Source organism: Odocoileus virginianus, chromosome 21, assembly GCF_023699985.2.
Source record: "Odocoileus virginianus isolate 20LAN1187 ecotype Illinois chromosome 21, Ovbor_1.2, whole genome shotgun sequence".
Classification (NCBI taxonomy): Eukaryota; Metazoa; Chordata; class Mammalia; order Artiodactyla; family Cervidae; genus Odocoileus; species Odocoileus virginianus.
In genome coordinates, this window is record NC_069694.1 from 54016206 (window position 1) to 54027542 (window position 11337).

General features: G+C 37.2%; 1 protein-coding gene across 1 annotated transcript; it reads right to left on the minus strand.

Moving 5' to 3' along the window:
- Positions 1–239: 239 nt before the first annotated feature.
- On the minus strand, positions 240–9315 carry TRAM1L1 (translocation associated membrane protein 1 like 1). The gene has a single exon (XM_070452379.1). The coding sequence runs from the start codon at positions 9305–9307 to the stop codon at positions 8042–8044; it is 1266 nt and encodes a 421-aa protein (XP_070308480.1). The 5' UTR covers positions 9308–9315; the 3' UTR covers positions 240–8041.
- Positions 9316–11337: the final 2022 nt, after the last annotated feature.

Genomic DNA, 11337 nt, shown 5'->3' on the forward strand with positions numbered 1-11337 from the left:
CTCCCTTAGTCTTTGCCTGTTTTCAAAAATCTTTTTGAAAGATTTGTTTGTTCTTATTCTTCACTATTACAGAAGTGCTGCTGAATATGTGGAGGAAATGTCATGTCTTCATGGACACATTCAAAATGACAGTCTGATTCATATATTGAGGATTCTAATGGTAGCCTCATATTTAGAGAACATTAATTTAATTCTTAAGTTAGAAAAAGGACTCAACTTTCAAAAAGTTTTGCAAATCACAAACACCATTAGGAAGATACATGACATTAAACAGAAGTCTAGATTTTGGAGACAAGGTTTTCATTTAAGAGGTTTAAGGAAAAATTATTAAAATTCACATATCTTGTGTTTTTTTTTAAGGTAAGTGTGGGTCAATAAATAATGTATGTCCATTCCCAAATCATTGAGGCAATTGTCAGTCAACACATTTTTATTGCATGTTTCCTCTATACTAAAGAGTATGCTATGCTAGATCACTAAGGTCACCTTAGTGAAATAAAGAAGCATAGCTAAAGCCTCAAACTGGTAGAGCAGACAGGCAATAAACACACCAATACATCAATAATTAATACTTCAAACTGGAAAAGGGTACAGAAAGGAAAGGAAGTCAATATTAGAAGAGATAGCAAAGGAAAGCTCTACTAAGTTTGTTTGCTTATTTTTTTAATAATAAAAGATTCCTCACCTGAGTTCTACAAATTTTTAATAACTACAACTATGAGACACTATGTGAGTTAATAAGGCAATGATGAAAAATGTGTGTTACCTGATACCATGGAGCTTGTTGTCCAGTATGGATAACTACTAAAATATTTGTTGATGCTATTTGATTTCCCAAAATAAATGCTTAGCTCACTTATTTAGTCTGAAATTTAAGTTTGAATATGGTAAGAACTTAATCTTCATTCTTATCATAATTTATGTAGACCAATGGTTTCAAATGTGGATCACAGCAAACTATGAAAAATTCTTAAAGAGATGAGAATACAAGAACACCTTACCTGTCTCCTGAGAAACCTGTATGAAGGTCAAGAAGCAACAGTTAGAACTGGATATGGAACAACAGACTGGTTCCAAATTGGAAAAGGAGTACATCAAGGCTGTATGTAGTCACCATGCTTATTTAACTTCTATGTAGAGTACATCATGCAAAAAGTTGGGCTGGAGGAAGCACAAGCTGGAATCAAGATTGCTGGGAGAAATATCAGTAACCTCAGATATGCAGATGACACCACCCTTATGACAGAAAGCAAAGAAGAACTAAAGAGCCTCTCGATGAAGATAAAAGAGTAGAGTGAAAAAGCTGGCTTAAAACTCAACATTCAAAAAAACTAAGATCATGGCATCTGGTCCCATCACTTCATGGCAAATAGATGGGGAAAAAGTGGAAATAAGGGCAGATTTTATTTTCTTGGGCTCCAGAATCACTGCAGATGGTGACTGCAGCCTTGAAATTAAAAGGCACTTGCTCTTTGAAAGTAAAGTTATGTCAAACCTCGACAGTATATTAAAAAGCAAAGACATCACTTTGCCAACAAAGATCCGTATAGTCAAAGCTGTTTCCAGGAGTCATGTACAGATGTGAGAATTGCACCAAAAAGAAGGCTGAGCACTGAAGAATTGATGCTTTCAAATAGTGGTGTTGGAGAAGACTCTTGAGAGTCCCTTGGACTGCAAGGAGATCAACCAGTTAATTCTAAAGGAAATCAACCCTGAATATTTATTGGAAGGACTGATGCTGAAGCTCCAGTACTTTGGCCACCTGACACAAAGAGCCAACTCACTGGAAAAGACCCTGATGCTGGGAAAGACTGAGGGTATGAGAGGAAGGGGGTGACAGAGGTTGAGGTGATTGGATGGCATCACTGACTCAGTAGACATGAATTTGAGCAAGCTCTGCGAGATGGTGAAGGACAGGGAAGCCTGGAGTGCTGCAGTTCACTGGGTCACAAAGAGTCAGATAGGATTTAGCAACTGAACAAATCATTTCAAATGTTTCATGTAAAGGACCTATATTCAGAATATATAACAAGAGATTTCATGTAATACCATTTGTATTTTCTATTTATGTAAAAAAAAAGTCTATAGTTACTATGCATTTAGTTAACTCTTTAATATTATAAGTGTGCATTTACTCAGAAGACAATTTCTATGTATTTTAGTGATATATATTTGCAATGTATGTTATTAGTCAACAATTCATACATATGGGAAAAGAATTACTTATTAAATATCATTTGGATATAGAGGTGGAACTATGACTATACTTAAATATTTTATTTCTTGCTACCCAGACATGATGGAAAACTCAATGCTATACATCTGTATAGTACATAAAAATGCACAAAGGAGGGATGTATGATTGGTTGCACACAGAGGATTATTAGAAAATAAAATTATTTTCTTTGATTAGGGTAGACACATGTCATTACATGGTTGTCAAAACTGATAAAATATACATCAAGAGTGAAGTTGATTGTAAACTATACTTTCAGTGATTGTGATGTATTACTGTAGATTCACTGATTATTAACAAACATACCATGGTGATGTAGGATGCTGATAATAGGGAAAGATACACGTGTGTGTATTAGGGTGGGGGTGGGGTGTACATCTGGGGATATATGGGAACTTTGTGCTTTCTGCTTAGTTTTGCTTACACCCCAAAACTGTTCTAAAAAATAGTTTATTGAAAAATAAATATGCAAATTCATTGGAGCAATCTATGTGTATGCATATGTACATATATGCATATGCATAAACACATATACGTATGTATTCAATGAGATTGTGGGGCTTCCCTAGCGGCTCAGACGGTAAAGAATCTGCCTGCAATGCAGGAGACCCAGGTTTGATCCCTGGGGTGGGAAGATCCCTGGAAAAGGGGATGGACAGAGGAGTCTGGCGGGTTAAGTCCATAGGGTTGCAAAGAGTCGGACACAACTGAGCAAATTTCACTTTCAAATGAGACTGTATACATTCATAGAATGTGAAAGTATACAGAGGCAATACATGAACAAATATTATCTTGTTAAGCTACATCTCTTAACAATAGCTCTATACATATACATGTTGTTTAGTCACTAAGGCATTTCCGACTCTCTTTGTGACCCCGTGGACTGCAGCCCACCAGGCTCCTCTATCCAGGGGATTTCCAGGCAAGAATACTAAAGTGGGTTGTAGTTTCCTTCTCCAGGGGATCTTTCCCACCCAGAGATTGAAAGCTGTGTCTCTTGCTTTGGCAAGTGGATTCTTTAATACTGAGCCACCAAGGAAACCATACATACACATACACACATACAAACTACTTATAACTTTGTATGTGAATGTATTTTTAATCTTTATAGTAGCTTTTTAAAATATATAAATATCTTTGCCATTTTGGTGACACACAATCCAAGACTTAGAATGTTTAAGGGTCTTAACAAAGTTCACACAGATCTAAGGGCCAGAGAAAAGGGTTAACACTGACTTTTGTTAAACATCATTTATAATCATATTACTACCTTTCATTGCTGAATTTATAACCATACAACTGGAAACGTTTTTTTTAATGTATTAAATTTACAAAATACACATTTTGGCAATTCTGTATTTGAGGGCCAGCTTTTCAAAATTAATTAAGCAGCAAGAGGAAGAAATATTAAATCTATCTTGGATGTAAATACTTTATAGTGTGTGATGGCTTAGGTAAAATTCCATGCCTTAGGGCACGAGGAAATGTTCTCTTTTCTCAAATTTTCATCAGGCCATGAGATTCTATGAACTGACATTACTTGATTTGAAGAATAGTGCTGTTGATATTGAAACTGAGTGGTTTTTTTTACTTTTAGTTTAGGGAATTCACTTTCCCTTTATTTAAAATAGGTATTTTGCCTGAATTATCGAAGAGCCACATTCCTTAACAGCAACTCCAATAACTTTTATGATAGTCGATGTCCATATCATTACTGTTAAGTTTTGTGCATGTCAAAATTAAGCAAACCTTGAACCATATATCACATCCCACTGTCATTTGCTAAGCTTTGTAAGTATCCTCTGAAATAGTCAGTTTATATATCAGTGTATTTTTGAAATTGTAAAATGAAAAAAGGTCAGTTGACACAATGTAGTAGCCCCAAACACAAAGGGACAAAGAATGTGAAATGTCTCAGAAGACAGCTTTCTTAATGTTTGACTCATCCCACACTTGTGGAAATACTTAGAAGTACCAGAGGTGGTGCAGGACCTACAAAGGATTTGCTTATAAGGGTCTAGAGGCCAAAATTTAGATAGTCACATGACTGTACAATCATGAGAACACTTCTAATATTTAGAAATGTAGGGGGTTTTGTATGATGGATTTATGATAATTTTCCTACATAATTGAGGGGACTTGGCAGATACTACTGTCTTATTTAGTATGTATTATTATTCACCATCTTATTTTGTACAAAAGTGTCTCACAGGATATAGATTTGATTCAAACACAGCAGTTAAAAAACCCTTTATTTCCAGAGAAATTCAAGACATATTTGTGAATTCTCTGGTAGTCTGATCTGTCATTAAGCCTCAATCACTTCCGTTTGCTCACCCACTCTATATACCCCCTTCAGCCAGGCAAGTGAATTGTCTATGACTTGCAACTGGAATGTATTCTCTGCCATAATTCAAATACCAAAGGTCTAGCCCACTCCACATGCCACATTCTCAAGGATACTTCCCCCACAAGAATTTCATCTCAGGAACTGCTCCAAGACATCATTTCCTATGTAAATAATCAGTAATGTCTTTTATTATACTATATAAATTATTCCATTTAGTTGAGTGAGAACTTAAAACTTTACCCAGGTTTTTCTGGATTAAAAAGATATCAGAATATTTTATGTCTTCAAAAAGCTTTAAAATATTAATGTTGCAATTAATATTCTTGAGAATCTATTCCAAGTTAACACACTATTGGCAGTACATATTTCCTCTACTAATAATTAAATACTGACTAGATATAAATGAAGAAATATCTACAGGTTGTTGCTTTCTTACATAAATGAAATGTAGAATTATCCTGGTCATATATATAACATGCTTATTTCTTTGAGACAGGTAGCTTGAGTAACATACTTCTACTATTTATTTAAAAAATGAGATACACTTATAAATAAATGCTAGCAGAATAACTTTTTAAGGAAAATTCACTCTAAATCCATCCTAGAAAATCAATACCTATAGATATACCTAAAGAATAAAGCTTGGCAAGCCCTAAAACTGATTTATTAATCAGAGTGATATCTTCAAAGTCAGTGATCAGACATCTTTATGACTTTCTCAACACTTGGTGATTAAATGCTAATTATGTAAATTTTCATAGGGGTAACTAGTGCTTGATTTAATCATACCTTGAATAATGAAAATGGAAATTTCTGCTTCCATGTGATCCATTTTGATAGAAATCAAATTGTCACACTGAGATTTATTATGACATGCTTTTTAAGAATGGCATGTTTTTAAGAATTTTTAAAAGGAACTTAGCAATTTGTATTGTGCTGAATTTAATTTATAGGGTGACTTTCACAATTCTTTTCTGTATTGAATTCTTACGAATAGTTGAGATGTACCCAGCATCCTTTCCTTTTTTCCTCAACCTTGCTACTTCTTGTGATCCACATTTTACAAGAAAGCTTTGCCTTTTTTTCACAGGTGAAGCATATAACCTGACTTCGCCAATCAGTCCAGTACAACACTATATCAAACAAGTTCAGTCAAGGTAACTCTCAGTGACACCTGAATTCCAGAAATCAGATTTCCTCTCTTCCTCTCTATCATGTATGTGGTATGCAGATATGAAGCCTAGAACATATGTAGTCCTGTGCTGCCAAGCGGATAATCTGAGGAGGACAGAGCCCCATAAAATCCCAGGTAAATTGATCTGGGCCCTAATCATATTTAATATCAATCCCAGTTTAACTCTTGGCATTGCCAATCACATAAGGAAACACATTTCTTGCTGTCATTTCCTAGACTGAGTTATGCCTGCACTTACTGGAAAATAAATTACATATATAATGGATAAAAAATTTGTTTCCAGGAATGAGGTTACAAGTAACAGAGGAGAATTCTTTAAAAATGAGGGAAGTGAGAAAGAACAGTCTTTCTTACGAGAAGTTGGAAACCTTTGTTTCATAACTAACTGCATGGTGGTTGGTTAAAGTGGAGTTTCTTGTACTTCGGAACTAGAGCATGTGCTACCAAAACTACAAGCAACTGAGAAAAACAAAGAAAAGCAGTAGGATGGTGGATTCTACAGACAAAACAGAAACAATCTTGCTTTGTACCTCTCAGAGCAGAAAGAACATGGAAGAATATTCTGCTAAAAGCGGCCCCTCCCTTTGGTCCACAGTCCTCATGTACTAAGTTTAATTTGCAGGGACCCCTGTGATTAGGAAGGTTGGATTACTTACAATAAGCCAAGGGAAAGTTATCAAAAGTAGAGAGATGGGAGACATAGTTGGGGAAAACAGAGAGTAACAGGAAGTATATAACCTTATCATAGCATATTTTTAAAGCACTGTCTACTAAAAAATATATAAGCACTCACATTATAGAAATAAAATCAAACTAAAGGTTGAGAGAAAAAAATACATATAGTAAATACACACTGCAGTCCATTGTTTCTACTGGCTTCTCTAAAGATAGGACATATATATATGCTGTGTGTATATATATATATATATATACACACATATACATATATATATAAATACATATAGACATATATCTCTCCAAAACATGTCTCATACAGATAAATATTTCCCAATTAAGGATGGCGGCAAAGCTATATTTATATTATTTTGAAAAAACTTCCATAAGAATATGATATTCACATTTAAGGTTAGTATATTCAGTGTTTATAACATGTAATCAGATGACATTCTTTTCAGAGATATAAATTAAATAAGCATTACTTTTCAAAATGATTTATAGGTTAAACAATATCTTTTAAGATGCTGTGGATATCAAACTTATTATAAACCTCATTAAGAGTAATTTTTAATACACATATCAAAAAAAGCTATTTAAGGCTGATTTTCTTTAAACCATCTTTAATTTTCTGATTTCCAGTTTATAAGTGTTTAAAATGAACAAGCATGATTTTACTTCCTAGTGCTAATTTTATATTAATTCAAGATATTTTGATTCAATATATAGCAATAAATCTCTACATGTTAACCATTAGTATCTTGGGGTTTTTAGTGGGATGTAACAACCATTACCTATAAAATACATCATTACTTTGGTAATTTTACAAATCTTTTCTCAAGCTGTAAATTAAAAAAAAAAATTCTAAGACTTAGGGAATACAGAAAAATTAATGAAGTCGAATTCCAGATTTATAATATTTCTATTTTATCCTGGAAGAGAACATTAAAAATATGCCATTGCTATAAAAGACCATCTTGTTAACATTACAAAAGATTGGCAGGAGTAAGAACTGTGTCACTGACACATGAGATTTTGGAGTTATCTCTACAAATCATTAGGAAAATGTTCAAAGGTAAAAAATAATAATAAAATAAGAGCGTAGAAATATTTAAACTATTTTGATGATGAATAGCTTAGTCTAAATTTTTTTGCACTCATAATACTCTCTCCTCAAATGCCTTCAAAAATACCTTACAGAGTACAGTAACAAAAATCAAAGACAATATATTTTCAAGAACAGAAAATTCTCTAGCGAAGATAGGGTGTGTATGTGCGTGTGCGTGCGCGTGTGTACGTGTGTGTGCATGTGTGCGCGCACGCGTGTGTGTGTGTGTGTGCGTGTGTGTACGCGCGAGCTCAGTTGCTCAGTGGTGTCCGACTCTTTTGTGACCCTATTGACTGCAGCCCACCAGGCCCCTCTGTCCATGGGACTATCCTGGCAAGAATACCGGTTGCCATTTCCTTCTTTTAGCAAAGAAAGGTATGTTATAGTAAAGAGCAGACTTCTTTGGAGACTTTAGTCAATTAACTTGCAAATTCATTATGAAGACTTTTCTTTCCTCATCTGGGGAGAATCTAGTAGTCAATTAGAAGTTGCCACACCGTTTTCCATTCCTTTTCTACAAAATCTGCCCTTAATACGTTTCTTCTTCACACTTGGGGCCTGAAGAGGAGCATCTTCTTCCATCCACCTCTGAAGCTGGACATTAAATAAATTCCATGTTACGTACGCTTGGATAGAGCAACTGGATGATAGAACAGCAATTTTAGCTGCCAACACATTCACATCTTCAGCAGAGTCATCCGAACTCCCATTCTGCCCTCCGGCCAGCTGAAAACCAGCAGTTATCAAAGAAACAATTAAAGTCACAAGTCGACCCAAAATAAACACGATGGCCCATAGAGAAAACTCCTTCTGGAACTTTTCGTCGCTAAAATAAAACAGGTCGCAAGAGTGGGAAAGGAATTCCACAAAATAATGCATCATCAAAAGAAGAAGTCCCAGGTGATTCAAGTACAAGAGATAAGCTCCCGCAATGTGAAAGAGGTGAAGACCAACATAGACAGCTTGCTGGGAGAGTTCTTGAGGTCTGCTTCTCTGGAATAATAGTTCGGGAAAGGCATGAAACCAGTAAGCCAACTGGGAGATGTAGAAAAACTTCATCTGAAATGTCATCATGTTATGGGTATGAGCCTTCCATAAGGCAGTCAGGTCTGACAGGCAATTTTCAGAGACTAGAATGAATGTGCCCCAGATACAGGAGACAAGGAAGAATACGCTAAACTGACCAGATTCATAAAATTTGCCTTGCCTCTGTTTGGGGAACTGCATTCGCCTGTTAATTCTATCCAACACATACTCCTGAATGGTGGCGTGAATGATGATCGCCACCAGCGTGTAGAAGAACACGGTGGCCAAGTCTTTGGCACCATAGTGATAAAGGAACTTGGGTGCTGAGGCTCGTTCTGCTTCTGCTTCGGCTGCAGGGAAGGTAACCCCGTGCTGGAGAGTAATAAAAACGATCGACACTTCTGCTGTCCCCTCGAACATGAGCCCCAGCACGAAGAACATCCCCACACAGGCGACAAAGTCCGCATGATTCTGCAGGATGAATTCCAGGCTCAGGAGTGGGGGGTTCTTGGAGCCCTTCTTACGAAACGTCATGGTGGCGGTTCGACTACTCACCGACGAGCGGCAGCTGCCTCCCCGTGGCTGCTCCTCACGGCGCCGCAGCAGCCGCCGCGGCGGCTCCGGGGGCTTCACTCCCCATCCCGGAGCCGGTCCCGGGTCGCCGCGGCCGCCCAGGAAAAAATCAATCACAGCAGCGGGCCGAGCAGGACTGAGCATGCGCACTAGGGCCGGCGGAGGCAGGGAAGGAAATCGAGCACCGCGCCCCTACTCGGCGCCAGGCCGGGGATTGCAAGCCTTGATCTTCTGCGTGGATCCGCGCCTCTTGAAATCCGCGGCCGCCGCGGAGATGCTCCGAAACGATCTGTCCATAGCATCTTCATTAGTGACCGTGACAAAGCAGGACAGAGTTCTGCTTGTTCTTCATCAGCAGTTATAATGATAAAAACGGTATAATAGTTATGATAGAAGCCCTCTAATAGCGCTTAGTATTCACCAGGTGCTGTTTTAAGCTCTTTATAAACGAAAGCTTTCTGGAAAGCTCAGTGAGGTAAATACTGTTGTTTATATATATAAATTTTTTTTCCAGATGAGAAACTGAGGCACAGAGGTTAAGTGGTGTGCCCAAGATCACACAGCCGGTAAATCAGTTGCACCTGGAAATATTTAGCTAGGGCAACAGAGCACACTCAAAAATAGTTCCCTGATTAGCAATAATATTTGTGGCAATGGGGAAAAGATGGGGAGTTGGAAAGCTATCAGTTCATGGAAAGGTCTTTTGGCTGCAAAGCCCACAAATGAATTTACTCTTTCTAGCAGACAAGAAATTCACTTTTCACTATTAGTTTTTTGTATATAATTTTGCTGAAATTCACAGATCAAAAAAAGCGTCTTTTGTAAATGTTAATATCTCCATCAATTCAAAGTTCATGTCAGTCTTCAAATTTGTCTTTGCAGACAGAGTAGTTTTCTAGTTCTTCTGTGTTGCATGAGATCATAATCATTACTGATAGAGTTAAGATTTGAAGTCAAAATAAGGGCATCAAGAAGAGGAAAAAAAAAAAAAATCAAGCTTGAAGGCAGTTGCCAGGGAGAAGATAGTCAAAGAGCAGAGCAGTGCATACATCATTTAATGTATGGGGGGTATTCCACTTTTATGCACAGCCCTATGCCTGTAGTACAGATAAGGATTAAATTCAAATGGAGATTTCTTCTCTGGCCATGAATGAGTAACGATGATTGAACTTCCACCACTGTTGTAAATAACTGAAAAACTAGACAAATTACATACAATAACTTTAAAATTATTGTTTGTAGTTATTGGAGAACAAGAAAGGAGGGAGAGAAGTGAGAAAAGCCCCACAATTTGCCTGGTTTTCTGCCTGGACACATATTCCACTTCCCCATGCAGAGACTAGGTGATGGGGGGTGGAGGGGGAGCTTGGAGCCCTTGGAACTGAGTATAGATAGGAGTCAGGAGAAGCTGAGGCCATTGAAGTTTGCTGGGCAGAGCAATTTGCAGACAAAGTTAGGTGATTAGAGCACTTTTGAAATTTGCATACACATTCCCTAGAGCAGTCTTCTAATATTAGGTGTTATATGTATACGGTTAGAATACATGCATGAGGCCAAGCAAGAAACAATAGAAGAAATGTAAATTCAAAATTTCCAAGAATCCAAACAGGACTAGGAGACTTTGAAGTTTGGAAAAGTCAGAATGCCCTTGGAACACCTGTGAGACTCTACTCGGTAAAGGGTCAAGGCAAGTCATAGTCAATAGTAAGGCTAAACTTCCCTAAGGAAAAAGCTAATTCATACGTGCGTACACAGTTTTCAAGAAGCTTTCAAAGAATCAAGGCGGTCAGCAAGGAACTGTCTGTCAGAAAAATCCACAGTTCAACAATAGGGAATTTGTATTGTCCAGCGTCTAATAAAATTTATGAAACAAAGGCTAGTTTCAGGTGGGGTCTGTCAGAATGCCTATATTGGTCTCTCCACGTGGGTATTAGCATTGTCACTGAGCAGTGGCTATAGGCTCTAAGACAATTTTCTAGGCTACAGAAGCTTTGTGGCCTTTTATGATCCAGCATTGGAAGTTATATCATATAACTTACATTGTCAAAGCAGTTACAAGCCTTTTAGTCTCAAGGTGGAACAGTTTGTGGGGAGTCTGGGGCTTACAGACATCACCTCTTAATAAGAGCTGTACCTGAATATGTGTGGCTAAGTTTTTTAATAGGTACATTTTT